Raw genomic sequence first — 20,698 nt, forward strand, 5'->3', positions numbered from 1 at the left:
AACATGACAAAATATGAATAAAGCCTTACCTGTTGTGCTGCCAGTGAGGACTCAGCGTTGGGGCCGCCGGTCCGTCCCTGGAGACCTTGGACCCATCCCAACAGGTCTGCCACCTGACCCACTCTGGCCTGCTTCTCCTCCTCCACCTCTTTCTGCATGGACAGGAAGGAATGACAAGTCTGATCCAGGCTGGCAGCAAACCAATCACCTCTCACCTCCTCTTCTTCCAGTCTTCTGAGGGCATCGCTGATGTATTTCACGTGTTGTGTGGTCAAGGTGACCAAAGCCGTGTAGCGTGTGCGCAGGTCCATGAACTGCAGCAGTTACAGGACAGTCACAGGGGGAGGGGCTTATTTTGTTCAAACTGTATGACAGTCCAATCAGGACACTCACCTCCTGAGTGATGGCATCAGAGGAAGAGTTCATCCTCCTCCTCTTCACCTGCGACTTGTTTGTGGACTCCACGAAGGCTCTGAAGGTCATCAGCTGGAGCTCGTAGTCCTGCAAAGATGGGACGCTTAGAATCTGGTGAGCGTAATGCGACGTTTAATGGCACAGGCGTACCTTGAACAAGGTGCAGTACTGTTTGGAGTGGGTCTGGCACTCGTCTAGTTTGGTCTGGTTCTCTTCAATCTCAGCCACTAAAGCCTGGAGTCCATTTGGAACACGGCACGGTGAGTTATGTCAGCTGAGACGTTTTGTAGGCAGGAGCGACTCACCGTCTGCTGGGCCAGTTGCTCCGAGAGCACTTTGCTGTCCGTCTGACCCGGCTGGGCGTTCTCTTGGCGCTCCGTGGTCTCCTCGATCCACCTGATGAGAGCGGAGTGAGCGTCTCTGTACTGCTGCAGGACTGAGCCCAGAGAGTCCAGCTCTGATCGCCTGGTCCAACGAGAGACATGATGAGAAAGATATTCACTTAACATTCATGGAGTTGGATTGTTAGGATTATCATCTTTGCAAAGGCAGACTTGTAGATTCCCTTCTTAAAATGTGGGGTCTTTTGTGACTCAGGAATGTGGGGGCATCCATCGTATACAATCAGAGCTCAATAAATAAGAAACATTTATTTCAGCAGTTAAGTGGCTTACCTTGTTTCTATCTGCCTCTTGACTCCATTCCACCTCTCAGCCACCTGATTGGCTCTCTCCTGGTAGCGGTCCAGCTCTGGGCTACGGTCTGGGTGGAGCCTGCTGAGCTGAGACCCCGCCTCTTTGGCTCTGAGCACGTCCGACTCCAGAGACTGGAAGATGCCCTCGTGCTCAGTGAGCTCAGACTGCCACTTCTAGGGGGACGATGGAGAGTCAGAGTAAGGCCTTAACAGGAAAACCGCCCATCACATCCAGGGGTGCCCAATACAGGCTGAAAAAGAGGGCACCCCTGGTCTAGTTGATCCACTGATGGTCCTCATTGCTGACCTTGTGCAGTAGATACAACAAGCATTCACACCTAACATGTTAACCACTCAACCAGCGCGCGGGCCTTACCCCTATTTGATCTCTGAGGCTTTGAATGGCTGTGGTGTCGGCAGGGACAATGTCCTCCTCGCTCAATCTGCTCTCGTACTTCCTGACCTGATTCTCTGCGTCCTCCAGGCAGCGAATGAGGACGTCCACCATTTTCAATCTTGTGAGGTGAAAGTCAAAGCGGTTAGTGAGGAGAAACATGGCTTCCATGTAGCTGCATAGCGTTCACAGCGCCACCTCACTGACTTTTCTAGGAAGACGGAGGAGAGGATGTGCAGCTTGTCCATCTTCTCCACGGCCTGGTTGAGCTCCAAACGCAGGACGGGGGCGCTGGAGGACGTCGGCTTCTCCTCAAAGAAAGCCACGCAGCGGCGAGACACGGCGCCCAAACTGGAGCGAAGGCCGTCCAGCTCTGACTGCAGCACCTAGAAGTTAAGCGTGGTTGACCTTTCCACTCTCGCCAACCATGCTATTCTTCTTACCAAGGAAACTCACCTCGTGTTCTGCAATTCCCACAGCGTTGTCACCGCTGTCCCCTGAAAGACGACTCGGGGGCGGAGTCTGAATGCTGTTCATTAATCTCTGCTCGGCCTCGTTTAGACGCAAAGTGACGTTCTGGAGCTCCGAGAGATGCGATCGAGAGACTGACTCGTCTTTCTCTTCTGGAGAGACAGAGGACACAAAAGTCCTTACATGCTTCATCTTTCTGTTCTCAGGGCAAACAGTCCATCCAACTGGACTGTTCAGCTTGTCTTAGAAGACGTTTCACCTCTCATGCCAGCAGGCTTCATCACTTCATACTCAAATACTACATAGGACAGCTTTAGTCCTTTTTGAAAGGACAAGTCCTATCTAGTCTTTGAGTGCAACTGGACTGTTCAGGTTGTCCTGGAAGATGTTTCACCTCTCATCCGAGTAGGTTTAATCAGTTCTTGCTCAAAGACTCGATAGGACAGCTCTAGTCCTATCGAGTCGTTGAGCACAACGGGACTGTTCAGGTTGTCTTAGAAGATGTTTCACCTCTGATCCAAGCAGGTTTAATCAGTTCTTGCTCAATCCAATCCAATCCAATCCACTTTCCTACACATTTTATAAACACTGTTTCCAAAGTGCTGCACAGACTAGCAAAACCACAAATAATAAGTATATAATGGAATGTAAATGGAAATGTAAACAATAAGTAAAAATCACAACAGTAAAAACTAAAAAATCCAATAAATAAAAACAAAGAAACGTACAACAGTAAAATGTTTAAACAGGAAGTAGAAACAATAAAAGCAAAAAATTCCAAGAAGATTCTTAAAAATTAGTAAATTAAATTTAAAAACTAAAATAAAACAATTAAAACTAAAAAATAATAAAAGACACAGAGGACCACACGACTCACGCCGAGTTAAAAGCCAGAAAATAAAAGTGGGAGAGTGTTCCACAGCTTTGGACAGCTTTGCTCAAAGACTCGATAGGACTAGAGCTGTCCTATCGAGTCTTTGAGTGCAACTGGATTGTTCAGGTTTTCTAAAAAGACGTTTGGCCTCTCATCCGAGCACGTTTCATCAGTTCATGCTCAAAGACTAGGTAGGACAGCTCTAGTCCAGTTGTGATTAAGAATACACTCGCCTGTCTCCATGTTGTGCAGCAGGTCCTGACAGTGCTGCTGCGCCTGCCGGACGTTCACCTCCAGCTCCCGCATCTCGGCAGGCATGAACAGTGAGCTCTCTCTGCTGTCGGACAGGAAGTCGGCCAGCTGGGACTCCAGGCAATCCAGGACCTGCTGGCGCTCCGACGGGGACTGGCAGCGGACCTGGCGGGGTTTGGGAGGAGAGGAGGCGATGAGCAGGAGAAGAGACAACGTGGAGGTTCCCCCACACGAGGAGTCTCACTGTGTCCAGGTTCCACTCGGAGACTGTGCGGACGTCTTTGAGGAGGTAGTGCCAGGAGACCACGCTCTTCATGTTGACGTGGAGCTGATGCCACAAGGACATGACCTTCTGGTACAGCTGCTCTGCCCTGCACACACACAACCCATCACTCTTTTAAACCTCAAATCATTCTTATTATTCTCACCTTATTATTATGATTATTATTATTATTATGATTGGCTGTGTGGGAATTGTGACGCCATACCGATAATCCTGATAACATTAAAAACAGATCTCTTTAACACGCTCCAATGAGGCGGGATTACCCGTACTGTGCGGATGAGCAAATCAAGCGCTCCTTTCCCCCCCTTGCCCGTGACGTTAACGTCGTAACTTCCCCTGAGCTCACTTGTAAACAAACTTTAAGAGGAAATGCACCTTGCTGGGCCACAGCAGGTGGCTCCTCCCCCTCTATACTGTGGTTCTCCTGGTAGTAGTGATGTGCTAGTAGTCATGTTATCATATTTCATTAGACAGACGGATCAACAAATCCTCATTTGTTCTGGTCCTTCTCACCTCCAAGTGTGCACAAACTACACTAACATCTACATTTAAAAAGTTATCATTATCAGTTTGAAAAAAAAAGATTTTGTGCATCTCTAATTTTATTATCAATGTTTGAGTGTGTCGAATTGAAGGGCACGGTGTCCTTATTTATTGCCTTCGCCACTTCCTTTGTGTTCCCAGCCAAAGAGCATCGCATGTGTCCCACCTGCAGGCAGTGTCCACGGCCTCCTGGTTGGGAGGGGGCACGGTGAAGCACACCGAGGGCACCATGGCCTCGTTGCCCGTGGGACTGATCACCTTCCACTTGGTTCGCTGGGAGTTGTCCTCCAGCACGCACTCGTCCCCCATGCTTATGGTGATCTGAGAAGGGAGAAGAGCAGTAGCGATGATGTGGGGTGGTGGGACAAAATGAAGGTTATTGATCATCCGGATGATTCAAATGAATGAAATAGTGTTGAAGTAAGCCAAAAAAAGAACAACTAGCATGCAAATGAAGAGATGCAACACAAAACCCAAACGCTGATGGATGAAGTGAGTTTAAGCATCAAAGATGGCGCACGCAAACAAGCTGCTTCACTCCTACAAAACCTCTCATGTGGTTTGCAGCCGAGCATAAAGACAACGCAGTGTTTCCCATACATTCATTTAGTAGCGCCCTGCCACAGATACATCGCAGTCCTGTTTGTTAGTTCCATCAAATCAACCCTTTAGGAGAAGCGCAGGAAGTGGGAGCAGTGCAAGAAGACAGAGGCTGCTCTACCTGAAAGTTTGTCTTGGCAGCCCGGCCCACAGACCACAGGGAGGACGAGTGGTGAGGGAGGGGGGGAAGGGAGCAGTGAAAGACAGGAAGTGAAAGGATGGAGAGAAAAGAAGAAGACATATTGACTTGTGCTCCTTTATGCAACTCAGACGTGACTCATCACTTTTCAAAAATATTATTTTTGTATTGTAGATGTAAAAACAGTAATATTGTTGGGAGGGCTTCTACTGTACATCCTAAAGTGGCCCTATTGCTCAGATAAATGTGCCTTTTCCATCTCCAAGCTAGCAGAGTGACTGTGGGAGGGGCTTAGACAACAGATGAGGCAATCTGGAGGGGCGGGGGTGAAACAATAGTTTGTGTGTCAAGAAGGCAGTGGCGTACCTCTATTTGTTTGTAGTCACACACGGCCCTGATAGGCGTGGCCACCCTCAGGGGGCTCTCAGCACTGCGGGGCCGAAGCTGCACCACCGTCTTGGCCCGGCCCACCAGACTCGCCACCGTGCCGCGGTACTCGATGAGCTGCTCCTTCTCATCCTGTAGGACAATGTTTGGAAAGCTACATTATTAGCACAACTAAGAACTTTTAAAGAGAAGGAAACATTGTGCCCATCAGTGCTGCCCATGCTGCCATCTCACGTGTGTAAGTGTGACATTAGCCAGTTAGCAATTATTGGTAGATTATTATTTGAAGCAATAATATACAGATATGAAACAGAAAGCCAGGTTAGACCACAAAGGCTGGATGAGGAATACACTGCAGAGCCATCATTACCCTTAAAATGCCCCCATGTACTGGATTTGATGTGCATGTAGTACCAAATACATCCAGCAGGGGCCAATATACCAGCAATGAGGTTACAAATGATGACTGATTATTCACATATTTGATTACAGAGCTGCCATTTAAAGCTTTCAGGTGCACATTTTAGCTGTATGCTCGCGGCCCCGCCTCCACCAAGCGAGACAAAGAGTGTGCATGACTGACATAAGGGCTCACTCCATTCATGTGGTTGTTCTATGGAACAAAGGTGGCAATGGTGAACAATGGTGCCAAGGTGGTGAAAGCAATGCACAGGGTGAACCCTGGTCCTGCCAGCCACGCACGCACATGGCAATATATTGATTATCCACTCCATTTTCATTGATTGTGTGATTCATTCATTCATTATGGTCCAGATGCCTAGTGCCCACCAGACAAGAAATCTTGTCACATTTTAATCTTGCAAGATCTTGTGACACCACGAGAATACACAGAAAGGATTGTTTTATATTTGCCTATATATACATAGTATGTATTTTTTTAAATAACTACTTTGGTAGTATGGACTGGAAGCACTATGGGCCACAGCTGGAGTGCCAACCTAATCCCATTTCAAATTTGACAATGATACTACAAAAATGGAGTATTTTACAGATTTTTTTATAAATTTAGGATCTGGCATTCCAAATGTGTGCAATTTGAGGACACTTGGTCACAGTTGGTCGATGTAGATAAACAGTTTTTAACACAAAAGTAGGTGCAATTCTAGCCTGGACTGTAAAGGGTAGGGATGGTTACTATTAGCATTACTACTGTTGGTAGAAGTAGTAGTAGTAGTGGTAGTAGTAGTAGTAGCAGTAGTGATAGCAAAGTGCTGAAGATCATGGTGCATATGTACCATAGAGTCCTGCAGCAGGTCCTCCAGTCTGCTCAGCCTGCTGCCCCTGTCGCAGGTGTACTGCCTCTTGATGGTCTCCTGGAGCTGACGCAGGTACGACTCGCAGTCCCGGGCGTCGCTCATGAACTGACAGACACGATGAAGGGTTAGAAACACATCAAACCATAATGAAACAGCCGTGGTGTGTGTGTGTGTGTGTGTGTGTGTGTCACCTGGAAGTAAAGGGTGTTGTCCCTGAGATGTTGCTCCACACACACACACAGCTGGTCCACCCACTGCCACTGGGTCTGCAGGGCGGCGCTGTACGCCTGCAAGCATCAGAATGTCCACACGTGTAAACTACACTTTCAGGATAAAACTCCACTTTTTTCAAGTTACCTCCAGCGTCTGCTTGGCGGGATGGTTCTCCTGACACAGGCGGTGGGCCGTTTCCTGCAGAGATCGCATCATGTGATGCTTTTCATCCAACTCTGATCTCAGCTCCTGAGGACACGAGAGAGAACTGAATCACGGGCACGCCACCTGATGTAAGAGCTGTATGCATTCACTGCAGTTCATGAGGATGAGCTGCACCCAGTGCTTGCACACAGCAGGTCAATATTCATCTAGAAGCTGCAAGGCAGGTGGAAGAGCTTTGATGAGATACGAGAGGGATACTTTCTTGTTTCACAAAGCGGAAGCGTCCTGCAATATGCCACGGCAATGCGTGTCATTTCCTCATACATCGTTTGTGTAGTGTTTTTATTCAGCTAGCTTAGCATATGTTGACCTACATTGGACTGCATCCCTCCCCCACTCACGCTGTACAAGTCCCGCTTGGCGGCCATGTTGGCGTTGTTGTGACTCCAGTCGTAGGCGATCTCTTCCTCCTCGCGCTCGTTGAGCCAGATCAGCTCCTCGGTGCAGTGCGACACGAAGACGTGGAGGCTCTCCAGGCTCCGCAGGCGCCATGACGAGTGTTCCTACGGCAACGGCAGCAAAGCACAACAATAAACGTGGAAAATCTTCTCTGTGCTTACACTACTGGTGAGCGGATGAATGGTTGAGGTGAGCGGGTGAATGTTTGAGGTGAGCAGATGACTGGTTGAGATGAGTGAATGAATGGTTGACGTGAGCAGATGAGTGGATGAATGAGGTGAGTGGATGAATGGATGATTGAGGTGAGTGGATGAACATTTTAGGTGAGTGGATGAATGGATGAATGAGTTGAGTGGATGAATGAGGTGAGTGGATGAACATTTTAGGTGAGTGGATGAATGAGATGAGTGGATGAACATTTTAGGTGAGTGGATGAATGGATGAACGAGGTGAGTGGATGAATGGATGAATGAGGTGAGTGGATGAACATTTTAGGTGAGTGGATGAATGGATGAACGAGGTGAGTGGATGAACATTTTAGGTGAGTGGATAAACGGATGAATGAGATGAGTGGATGAACGCTTGAGGTGAGTGGATAAACGGATGAATGAGGTGAGTGGATGAATGCTTGAGGTGAGTGAATGAATGGATGAATGAGGTAAGTGGATAAACGAATGAATGAGGTGAGTGGATGAACATTTTAGGTGAGTGGATGAATAGATGAATGAAGTGAGTGGATGAACATTTTAGGTGAGTGGATGAATGGATGAATGAGGTGAGTGGATGAACATTTTAGGTGAGTGGATAAACGGATGAATGAGATGAGTGGATGAACGCTTGAGGTGAGTGGATAAACGGATGAATGAGGTGAGTGGATGAATGCTTGAGGTGAGTGAATGAATGGATGAATGAGGTAAGTGGATAAACAAATGAATGAGATGAGTAGATGAATGCTTGAGGTGAGTGGATGAATGGATGAATGAGGTGAGTGGATAAATGGATAAATGAGATGAGTGGATGAACGCTTGCGGTGAGTGGATGAATGGATGAATGAGGTGAGTAGATAAACGGATGAATGAGATGAGTGGATGAACGCTTGAGGTGAGTGGATGAATCAGGTGAGTGGATGAATGCTTGAGTTGAGTGGATGAATGGATGAATGAGGTGAGTGGATGAACGCTTGAGGTGAGTGGATGAATGAGGTGAGTGGATGAACGCTTGAGGTGAGTGGATGAATGGATGAATGAGGTGAGTGGATAAATGGATAAATGAGATGAGTGGATGAACGCTTGCGGTGAGTGGATGAATGAGTTGAGTGGATGAATGGGGTGAGTGGATGAACATTTTAGCTGAGTGGATGAATGGATGAATGAGGTGAGTGGATGAACATTTTAGGTGAGTGGATGAATGAGATGAATGAAGTGAGTGGACGAACATTTTAGGTGAGTGGATGAATGGATGAATGAGGTGAGTGGATGAACATTTTAGGTGAGTGGATAAACGGATGAATGAGATGAGTGGATGAACGCTTGAGGTGAGTGGATAAACGGATGAATGAGGTGAGTGGATGAATGCTTGAGGTGAGTGAATGAATGGATGAATAAGGTAAGTGGATAAACGAATGAATGAGGTGAGTGGATGAACATTTTAGGTGAGTGGATGAATAGATGAAAGAAGTGAGTGGATGAACATTTTAGGTGAGTGGATGAATGGATGAATGAGGTGAGTGGATGAACATTTTAGGTGAGTGGATAAACGGATGAATGAGATGAGTGGATGAACGCTTGAGGTGAGTGGATAAACGGATGAATGAGGTGAGTGGATGAATGCTTGAGGTGAGTGAATGAATGGATGAATGAGGTGAGTGGATGAACATTTTAGCTGAGTGGATGAATGGATGAATGAGGTGAGTGGATGAACATTTTAGGTGAGTGGATGAATAGATGAATGAAGTGAGTGGACGAACATTTTAGGTGAGTGGATGAATGGATGAATGAGGTGAGTGGATGAACATTTTAGGTGAGTGGATAAACGGATGAATGAGATGAGTGGATGAACGCTTGAGGTGAGTGGATAAACGGATGATTGAGGTAAGTGGATAAACGAATTAATGAGATGAGTGGATGAATGCTTGAGGTGAGTGGATAAATGGATAAATGAGATGAGTGGATGAACGCTTGCGGTGAGTGGATGAATAGATGAATGAGGTGAGTGGATAAACGGATGAATGAGATGAGTGGATGAACACTTGAGGTGAGTGGATGAATGGATGAATGAGGTGAGTGGATGAATGGATGAATGAGGTGAGTGGATGAACATTTTAGGTGAGTGGATGAATAGATGAATGAAGTGAGTGGATGAACATTTTAGGTGAGTGGATCAATGAGGTGAGTGGATGAACATTTTAGGTGAGTGGATAAACGGATGAATGAGATGAGTGGATGAACGCTTGAGGTGAGTGGATAAACGGATGAATGAGGTGAGTGGATGAACGCTTGAGGTGAGTGAATGAATGGATGAATGAGGTAAGTGGATAAACGAATCAATGAGATGAGTGGATGAATGCTTGAGGTGAGTGGATGAATGCTTGAGGTGAGTGGATGAATGGGGTGACTGGATGAATGTCTGCTGACTCGTAGCTTGCAGTACTGATGCTCCAGCTTGTCCAGGGTATCACAGTAGCTGCTCCTAAAGTTGGGTGACACGTGATCCTGCAAGAGGAGCGTTCAAGTGAGCACAGTCATCTTTCTGTGTTGCTAGGTGAGCGTTGCGTACCTCATAGCTGCGTGCCTCCTGCAGGCCGCTCATCAGCTCCTCCACTGCAGCGTGCACACTGTTGTGCTCCTGTAGGTTGTTCTCCACCGAAGGAAGGTCTGCTCCCCACTCCGCCCCCTCCAAGGGCTCCTAAAGCACACACAGGTTCAACCAAGGGCTCCAAATTCTTCTTCAGGGCCACTTTGAGAAGTCTGATGCTCTAACCTGCGTCTCCTCCACCCATCCGAGCAGCTCGTAGACGAACCTCAAGCTGCCCTCGTCCTCCGATGACGACATGGCCACCAGCTGGGAGCGGGACACGGGACGCCGCAAGAGCGTCACCCCGACGGCCCCCGTGGCGCCGGCCGCCCCGAGCAGCGTCTGTCCCAGCGAGAACCCGGGGCCCGCGGCCCGCTGGCCGAGCAGCTCTGTGGCCGTGTTCCCCAGGGACTGCGAGAAGTGACCTTTCCTATAGACGCTGGAGCACTGAAGCCTGAGCGAGACCATCTCCTCTTGAAGGCAGGATGCTCTGGAAAAGACCAAATACATTTCATCACATGTCACCATTACCCCCACTCATCTCTGTGGACCCACCTGAAGGCAAGCTGGTCCACTTGGTAGTATTTCTCCTCACGGAGGACTTTGAGCTCCTGCTGGATCTGTCCCATGAGAGACTCAAAGTCCTGCAGGTAGCAGGCCAGCTCGCTCTCACACTGCACTATCTCACCGCTCTCCGCCCGGGACATGTCCTGCACAGTCAGCATTTGTTTCATTTATTTACCTTGAGGACATTCCACCAGTTGGAACTAAGGATGCACCGCTACGCCATAATCACAGTTCGCTACATACAGGATGGAAACAAACGACTGCTTCAACAAAAGACTTGTTTTCAAGCTCTGGCTTCTCTTGGCAGGATCGCTAGCCAGGCTGGGCTGTACTCTTTTCATCCGCTTTTAGGCACACAACCCCAGGCTTGCTGGTGAAGGTGCTCTGCATGTCTGGATCTCCACTCCTGTGCCCAACGTGCACTTCCCATCCCTCACTTTTAATGCGTCCCATGCGGGAAAGCAGTACGCTTCTGTATCGAATCAAAATATCCCATTCATGGACCGTTACACCCCCAGCTCAAAGTGGCAGCACTTACAGCTTGGAGTATGTTCTTAGCCAAGGTCAGTTTCTCCTCAAAGTCCACGGCAAGCTTCTGGAACTTATTTGCTCTCTGGAGGAGCAGCTCTAACCTGAACACACACACACACATGGACACACGCACACACAAACACACACAACACACACACAGCGAGCTTCTTAACAACACATTTTGGACAAATTGATTCTTCAGGTACACCTACATTTTAGTGTGGAAGACTATATGTGTGTGTGTGTGTGTGTGTGTGTGTGTGTGTGTGTGTGTGTGTGTACCTGTCCACAGCAGGCCTGAGAGCCTTCTCCCTCTCCAACATCTCCAGGATGAGTTTTCCCCACTCCTGGTCCAGGTGGTTGGGATGGAGTCCCTGAGGAAGCTTTATACGTCCAAACTCTACCCACACCTAGGGACACACACACATATACACAAATACAGTATACACACATACATATACATATACATACATATACATACATATATATATATATATATATATATATATATATATATATATATATATATATATATATATATATATATATATATATATGCATATATATATATATATATATATATATATGCATATATATATATATATATATATATATATATATATATATATATATGCATATATATATATATATATATATATATATATACATAAACATATATATGCATATATATATACATACACATATATATGCATATATATATACATACATACACATATACAGTTTGTCACAAAAGTGAGTACACCCTTCACATTTCTGCAAATATTTTATTATATCTTTTCATGGGACACCACTGAAGAAATGAAACTTTGCTACAATGTAAAGTAGCACTGGGCACGTGCACTCAACTTCTTTGGTCGACCATGGCGAGGCCTGTTCTGAGTGGAACCTGTGATGTTAAACCGCTGTATGGTCTTGGCCACCGTGCTGCTGCTCAGTTTCAGAGTGTTGGCAATCTTCTTATAGCCTAAGCCATCTTCGTGTAGCGCAACAATTCTTTTTTTCAGATCCTCAGAGAGTTCTTTGCCATGAGGTGCCATGTTAAACTTCCAGTGACCAGTATGAGAGAGTGTGAGAGTGATAAAACCAAATTTAACACACCTGCTCCCCATTCACACCTGAGACCTTGTAACACTAATGGGTCACATGACACTGGGGAAAGAAAATGGCTAATTGGGCCCAATTTGGACATTTTCACTTGGGGTGTATTCACTTTTGTTGCCTGCAGTTTAGACATTAAGGTCTGTGTATTGAGTTATTTTGAGGGGACAGTAAATTTACACTGTTATACAAGCTGTACACTGACTACTTTACATTGTAGCAAAGTTTCATTTCTTCAGTGGTGTCCCATGAAAAGATATCATAAAATATTTGCAGAAATGTGAGGGGTGTACTCACTTTTGTGACATACTGTATATACATACATACAGTACACACAAACATACACACATATATACACACATACAGACCCTTTCCAAAAAATTAGAATGTCATGGAAAAGTTGTTTAATTTCCATAATTCCATTCAAAAAGTTAAACTTTCATAGATTATAGATTCAGGGCCCACAATTTAAACGATTTCAAGTGTTTATTTGTTTATTTTTATGTAATTTGGGCTTCCAGCTCATAAAACCCACGAAAACAGGAATTCAAAAAATAGAATGCTGTGAAGAAATCAACATTTACTTCTCAGTTTTTGCAGGAAAAAAAGAAAGAAATTAGGATCACATCAAATCAATCAAAATATGGTACTTTCAAAACGATATGTCAATCTTCAATACTTGGTTGGGAATCCCTTTGCCTTAATCACTGCCTCGATGCCACGTGGCATTGAAGCAATCAGCCTGTGGCATTGCCTGGGAGTTATGGAAGCCCAGATTTCCTTGATGCTTGCTGTCAGCTCTTCTTTGTTGTTGGGTCTGGTGCCCCTCATGTTCCTCTTGAGAATACCCCATAGATTCTCAATGGGGTTTAGGTCCGGTGAGTTGGCTGGCCAGTCAAGCACTGTGATGGCATGGGCATCAAACCAGGTTTTGGTGCTTCTGGCGGTATGGGCAGGGGCCAGGTCCTGCTGGAAGATGAAATCTGCATCTCCATACAGATCCTCTAAAACATTCTGGTAGACTGCTGCGGTGACCTTGGATTTAAGAAAGCAGAGTTTACCAACACCTGCACCGGACATTGCACCACAAATCATGACGGACTGTGGATATTTCACACTGGACCTCAGGCAGCTTGGGTTCTGTTCCTCACCCGTCTTTCTCCAAACCCTTAGACCTTGATTCCCAAATGAAAGGCACACTTTACTTTCATGGGAAAAGAGGACCTTGGACCACTGGCCAACAGTCCACTCCTTCTTCTCCTTGGCCCAGTGGAGACGCTTCCTACGTTGGCTCAGGTTCACAAGTGGCTTGACCCGAGGAACCCGACAGTTGTAGCCCATCTCCCGGATGCGTCTGAATGTGGTGGTTTTTGAAGCTGTGACTCCCGCCTCATTCCACTCTTTCTGCATCTCTGCCAGATTCTTGAATCTTCCCTGTTTGATAATCCGCTGAAGCCCACGGTCATCTCTTTTGCTGGTGCATCTTCTCCTGCCACATTTTGCCCTTCCTCTAGACTTTCCATTGATATGCTTGGACACAGCACTCTGTGAACAACCAGCCTCCTTAGCTATGAACTTTTGTGGCTTACCCATCCTATGGAGGGTATCAATGATGGTCTTCTGGCCAGTTGTCATGTCTGCAGTCTTCCCCATATTGAACCCAACTGAGACAATTGAACCAAACTGAAGCAATTTAATGACACCTGGGGAAGCCTGTGCAGGTGATTTGAGTTTAGTAGATGATTCGTGTGTGACACTCAGTTTAAAACATTCATGCCCTGCAAAATTTGGGCTGATTTCTTCACAGTATTCTAATTTTTTGAATTCCTGTTTTCGTGGGTTTAATGAGCTGGAAGCCCAAATTATGTAAAAATAAACAAATAAATACTTGAAATCGTTTAAATTGTGGGCTCTGAATCTATCATCTATGAAAGTTAAACTTTTTGAATGGAATTATGGAAATTAAACAACTCTTCCATGACAGTGGAAAGGGTCTGTATACACACATACATACACACATACAGTGTGTGTGTGTGTGTGTGTGTGTGTGTGTGTGTGTGTGTGTGTGTGTGTGTATATATATATATATATATATATATATATATATATATAAATACACACACACATTGCGTTGTGAGTAAATGAGTGCAGGAGAAAGAAGGAGGAAGTTTACCTCCAGAAGTTTGTAGAGGTGTTCCACGTGACCTTTCTCCACCTCCTTGGCGGGGATCTCCATGTCCTTGAAATGGACGTACTGGTTGTAAAGTGCCTGAAGGCGGAGGAGGGAGGAGACATGTTATCTTCACTTTCCTTCCAGTCACACTTTCATCTATCCTCCCTAAGGATGCCTTTATTTTGAAATTGCTGGGTTTCTTTAAATGGTGAAAAAGCAGCAAGACGTGTGAGAGCTTCACCTTGAGCTCCACAGGATTTTGGGGGAAGTTCTTGTTAGCCATGAGGGCTGTTTGCTGACGACTCCACTGGAGCAGCGAGGAGAAGCTGGACTGATACTCCGACCAGCGCTGGTCCACATCCTGTCAAGAATTAGACATGAATGGATGATAGACGTCTACCTGTCATTGCTGCAATAATGACCTACTTGTGCAGCGATGCCCTCTCCTCCCTCTGGGATTTTGGGGAAGGCATCATAGATGGACGAGACGTAGGTGATGACCGACTTCTCGTCCGGAGACGCAACATCCACGTCTAACAGAAGAGAAGAAGAAAAATAAAGACATGTTAACACGTTACATGTTAGATTTGGCCTGTGAGCACCCCGCTCATGAAGACAGCATCATGGGACGAAACAGCAGTAGACAGTCAGCAACGTCTACCTACCTGACCACACAACGTCTACCTACCTGACCACACAACATCTACCTACCTGACCACACAACATCTACCTACCTGACCACACAACATCTACCTACCTGACCACACAACATCTACCTACCTGACCACACAACATCTACCTACCTGACCACACAACATCTATCTACCTGACCACACAACATCTATCTACCTGACCACACAACATCTACCTACCTGACCACACAACATCTACCTACCTGACCACACAACGTCTACCTACCTGACCACACAACATCTATCTACCTGACCACACAACGTCTACCTACCTGACCACACAACATCTACCTACCTGACCACACAACGTCTACCTACCTGACCACACAACATCTACCTACCTGACCACACAACATCTACCTACCTGACCACACAACGTCTACCTACCTGACCACACAACATCTACCTACCTGACCACACAACATCTATCTACCTGACCACACAACGTCTACCTACCTGACCACACAACATCTACCTACCTGACCACACAACATCTATCTACCTGACCACACAACATCTACCTACCTGACCACACAACGTCTACCTACCTGACCACACAACATCTACCTACCTGACCACACAACATCTATCTACCTGACCACACAACATCTACCTACCTGACCACACAACATCTACCTACCTGACCACACAACATCTACCTACCTGACCACACAACGTCTACCTACCTGACCACACAACATCTACCTACCTGACCACACAACATCTACCTACCTGACCACACAACGTCTACCTACCTGACCACACAACATCTACATACCTGACCACACAACGTCTACCTACCTGACCACACAACATCTACCTACCTGACCACACAACGTCTACCTACCTACCACACAACATCTATCTTCCTGACCACACGTCTACCTGACCACACAACAACACGAGTCAGCCAACACATAACAAAAGCCAAGCTGCTGCTGCTGCTGCTGCTACTGCTGCTACTACTACTACTACTACTACTACTACTACTACTACTACTACTACTACTACTACTACTACATGCTTATGCAAACAGCAACTAATGCCTACATGCTAACTGGTTTTACACATTGTCCACAAGGTATGCTGGGTAGTCCAGCAGCAAATCCCCCCAACACAGATGCACAGTCATCCATCCACCCTCACTATACTGCCTTTTTTTCACAAAATAATGACTGACTTCATGACAGCTGTTGAGTGTGGTTGAATACGACATGTTAGTCAAATAAAAATGCCTAAATCACACAATTCCAAGCATTTCAATTAATAATAGCATAATAATCATAATCCTAACAACACATGCTACTGTTGGACAAGCTAAATCTCAACTCAGAACCTCTGACATCACTTCCTGTCCCCAGGGGAGTTCTATTTGTGTTGTAAATGTCTTCTATTAATAAACATACCAATATTGAATCCTACCAAAAATTCACTTCTCTCAGCCGGGTCTACAACCAATTGTAACTATTTAGCCATTATTCTAACCCTTATTGGCCACCTTTGTGAGCAGGGCCTCCTCCCCACGGGATCATGTCATGACGCAAATTAACACCCATCCATCCGTCTAATGCCACAGATAGATTGCAGTTCTGTGGGAAACAGGCTTATTGGAGACCTGAAATAGTCCACAGGTGACCAGGCCAGGATGTAGCCAACACCAGTGGGATAGACCCCAGCTCACGTGTGTAGAAAATGGATGGATGGATGTCTTGACAGTCCTGTTTGGCTCCTAACTCACAGGCCCAGGGGCCACATTTGGGCAAAAGCCTGCAAATAATGCATGTCAAAAGGACACTTTTGATTTCTTATTATTATTTATTTGAACTATTAAATAGCCTTAAATGTACATTTTCTTCCTCATGTAAGTGGAGCTGGAGTTATTGTTATTGTTATTGTTATCATTGTTATTGTTGTGGTTGTTACTGTCATTATTAGAAATGTTTTTGTTTGTGTCTTCACTTTTTGGTTGTTTTGTGTGGTTTTCTGTCTCTTGGGGTGTTGTGGAGCTGGACTGGGGTGAAGCTGACTTGTTTTTTATCTTTCTTCTTTATTAATCAAATAAATAAACATGCATATACTTTGGAAAACTTGCTTTTATTATTTTATTTTGACTGAGGACAAGCAATAAAGAAAATTGACAGCTATAAATTATTTCATTTTAGGATTTTATTTTTCTTAAAAAGAATAATAATCCATTTTATTTATTTACTTTTTTACATCGTTACATATGTATTTATTCCATATTACATAAAGAAAATACAAAAACTTGTTTCTTTCTTTCTCTCTAAATGTCAGTTTTGACAGAACGTATGTACTGCATGCGATTGGAGCTGTTTGGTTTGTTGTGGAAGCCCGTTTAAAAAGGAAGATAGACTCGTGGTACACGACGACATACTTGACTTTTGGTGTCAGTGAGTGAATGAGGTGATTGTACATGAGTTACTTTAGTTACTTTAGTGACCTGAGGGCAACCACAGCTCTAACTAGAGCATGTAAATAAAGCGGAAGGTAACTCTCCAAGTGTCCGTCCCCTTGGTGCAGATGAACGTATCTCACCCTCAGCGTCCAACAGTCTGGTCACCCCGAGCGACTCTGCAATCTCAAAGGCCTGCTCCAGGTTGTCACGGTTGCTCTGCTGCGACACTGCCTCCATGTTGATCAGGTCGGGTCTGGAAAACACACACACGTTGTGGGGGATGGGGGGGCCTTTAATGCCCTACTGCACAGGTGTCAAACTCAAGGTCTGGGGGCCAGATTCAGCCCGCCATGTCATTTTATGTGATTATTTAAGTATTATATTTCTAAATATATTTTTAATACATTATATGAAGTTAAAAGACAGTGTTTCTTGCTAAATGTATTTGTTTTATTTACTGCCACTATTTTTGGTGTGGTCAAAGCACATTTACATTCTAACTGTGATATACAATATGTAATGCTACATGTGCTATTACACAATATGTAATACTACATGTGCTATGACACAATATGTAATACTACATGTGCTAGCACGTTGGCCAACACAGTAACAGCTTGGAGATCGGGAAGACCTGGGTTCGATTCTCCCCTGGGCATTTCTGTGTGGAGTTTGCATGTTCTCCCCGTGTGCGCGTGGGTTTTCTCCGGCTTCCTCCCACATTCCAAAAACATGCATGTTAGGTTAATTGGTGACTCTAAATTGTCCATAGGTATGACTGTGTGAATGGTTGTTTGTCTATATGTGCCCTGCGATTGGCTGGCGACCAGTCCAGGGTGTACCCCGCCTGTCGCCCGAAGTCAGCTGGGATAGGCTCCAGCATGCCCCCGCGACCCTAATGAGGAAGAAGCGGTATAGAAAATGGATGGATGGATGGATGGACATGTGCTATTACACAATATGTAATACTACATGTGCTATTATACAATATGTAATACTACATGTGCTATTATACAATATCTAATACTACATGTGCTATGACACAATATGTAATACTACATGTGCTATTATACAATATGTAATACTACATGTGCTATTATACAATATGTAATACTACATGTGCTATTATACAATATGTAATACTACATGTGCTATTATACAATATCTAATACTACATGTGCTATTATACAATATCTAATACTACATGTGCTATTATACAATATGTAATACATGTGCTATTACACAATATCTAATAATACATGTGCTATTACACAATATCTAATACTACATGTGCTATTATACAATATCTAATAATACATGTGCTATTATACAATATCTATTACTACATGTGCTATTACACAATATGTAATACTACATGTGCTATAATACAATATCTAATACTACATGTGCTATAATACAATATCTAATACTACATGTGCTATTACACAATATGTAATACTACATGTGCTATTACACAATATCTAATACTACATGTGCTATTACACAATATGTAATACTACATGTGCTATTACACAATATGTAATACTACATGTGCTATTATACAATATCTAATACTACATGTGCTATTACACAATATGTAATACTACATGTGCTATTACACAATATGTAATACTACATGTGCTATTATACAATATCTAATACTACATGTGCTATTACACAATATGTAATACTACATGTGCTATTACACAATATCTAATACTACATGTGCTATTATACAATATCTAATACTACATGTGCTATTATACAATATCTAATACTACATGCGCTATTACACAATATGTAATACTACATGCGCTATAATACAATATCTAATACTACATGCGCTATTACACAATATCTAATACTACATGCGCTATTATACAATATGTAATACTACATGTGCTATAATACAATATCTAATACTACATGCGCTATTATACAATATGTAATACTACATGTGCTATTACACAATATCTAATACTACATGTGCTATTATACAATATCTAATACTACATGTGCTATTACACAATATCTAATAATACATGTGCTATTACACAATATCTAATACTACATGTGCTATTATACAATATCTAATAATACATGTGCTATTACACAATATCTATTACTACATGTGCTATTACACAATATGTAATACTACATGTGCTATTATACAATATCTAATACTACATGTGCTATGACACAATATGTAATACTACATGTGCTATTACACAATATCTAATAATACATGTGCTATTACACAATATGTAATACTACATGTGCTATTACACAATATCTAATAATACATGTGCTATTACACAATATCTAATAATACATGTGCTATTACACAATATCTATTACTACATGTGCTATTACACAATATGTAATACTACATGTGCTATTATACAATATCTAATACTACATGTGCTATTATACAATATCTAATACTACATGTGCTATGACACAATATGTAATACATGTGCTATTACACAATATGTAATACTACATGTGCTATTATACAATATCTAATAATACATGTGCTATTACACAATATCTAATAATACATGTGCTATTACACAATATCTAATACTACATGTGCTATTATACAATATCTAATAATACATGTGCTATTACACAATATCTAATAATACATGTGCTATTACACAATATCTAATACTACATGTGCTATTATACAATATCTAATAATACATGTGCTATTACACAATATCTAATAATACATGTGCTATTATACAATATCTATTACTACATGTGCTATTATACAATATCTAATACTACATGTGCTATAATACAATATCTAATAATACATGTGCTATTATACAATATCTAATACTACATGTGCTATGACACAATATCTAATACTACATGTGCTATTATACAATATGTAATACTACATGTGCTATTACACAATATCTAATACTACATGTGCTATTATACAATATGTAATACTACATGTGCTATTACACAATATCTAATAATACATGTGCTATTATACAATATGTAATAATACATGTGCTATGACACAATATGTAATACTACATGTGCTATTATACAATATGTAATACTACATGTGCTATAATACAATATCTAATACTACATGTGCTATTATACAATATCTAATACTACATGTGCTATTACACAATATGTAATACTACATGTGCTATTACACAATATCTAATACTACATGTGCTATTACACAATATCTAATAATACATGTGCTATTA

General features: G+C 43.3%; 1 protein-coding gene across 35 annotated transcripts in view; it reads right to left on the reverse strand.

Moving 5' to 3' along the window:
- Window positions 1-20,698, reverse strand: part of macf1a (microtubule actin crosslinking factor 1a) — a 188,640-nt gene that overhangs the window by 92,909 nt on the left and 75,033 nt on the right. For 33 of the 35 annotated variants that reach the window (XR_008567184.1, XR_008567182.1, XR_008567181.1 and 30 more), the window contains 27 exons: window positions 17,600-17,712; window positions 14,778-14,884; window positions 14,593-14,712; window positions 14,352-14,447; window positions 11,342-11,469; window positions 11,067-11,160; window positions 10,517-10,671; window positions 10,148-10,451; window positions 9,944-10,072; window positions 9,802-9,879; window positions 7,111-7,272; window positions 6,689-6,793; window positions 6,523-6,618; window positions 6,311-6,436; window positions 5,034-5,186; window positions 4,095-4,249; window positions 3,344-3,470; window positions 3,081-3,264; window positions 1,959-2,125; window positions 1,710-1,888; window positions 1,485-1,623; window positions 1,089-1,282; window positions 720-879; window positions 565-648; window positions 394-501; window positions 216-314; window positions 30-152 (listed from right to left, as the gene is read on the reverse strand). Coding sequence is in view for 26 of the 35 variants with exons in the window: in XM_054763861.1 (XP_054619836.1) it covers window positions 30-152; window positions 216-314; window positions 394-501; window positions 565-648; window positions 720-879; window positions 1,089-1,282; window positions 1,485-1,623; window positions 1,710-1,888; window positions 1,959-2,125; window positions 3,081-3,264; window positions 3,344-3,470; window positions 4,095-4,249; window positions 5,034-5,186; window positions 6,311-6,436; window positions 6,523-6,618; window positions 6,689-6,793; window positions 7,111-7,272; window positions 9,802-9,879; window positions 9,944-10,072; window positions 10,148-10,451; window positions 10,517-10,671; window positions 11,067-11,160; window positions 11,342-11,469; window positions 14,352-14,447; window positions 14,593-14,712; window positions 14,778-14,884; window positions 17,600-17,712 (3,685 nt within the window). In the remaining 9 variants the exon portion in view is untranslated. The other 2 variants (XM_054763851.1, XM_054763868.1) reach the window with 2 other exon arrangements.

The sequence above is a fragment of the Dunckerocampus dactyliophorus genome, chromosome 20, assembly GCF_027744805.1.
Source record: "Dunckerocampus dactyliophorus isolate RoL2022-P2 chromosome 20, RoL_Ddac_1.1, whole genome shotgun sequence".
Taxonomy (NCBI): domain Eukaryota; kingdom Metazoa; phylum Chordata; class Actinopteri; order Syngnathiformes; family Syngnathidae; genus Dunckerocampus; species Dunckerocampus dactyliophorus.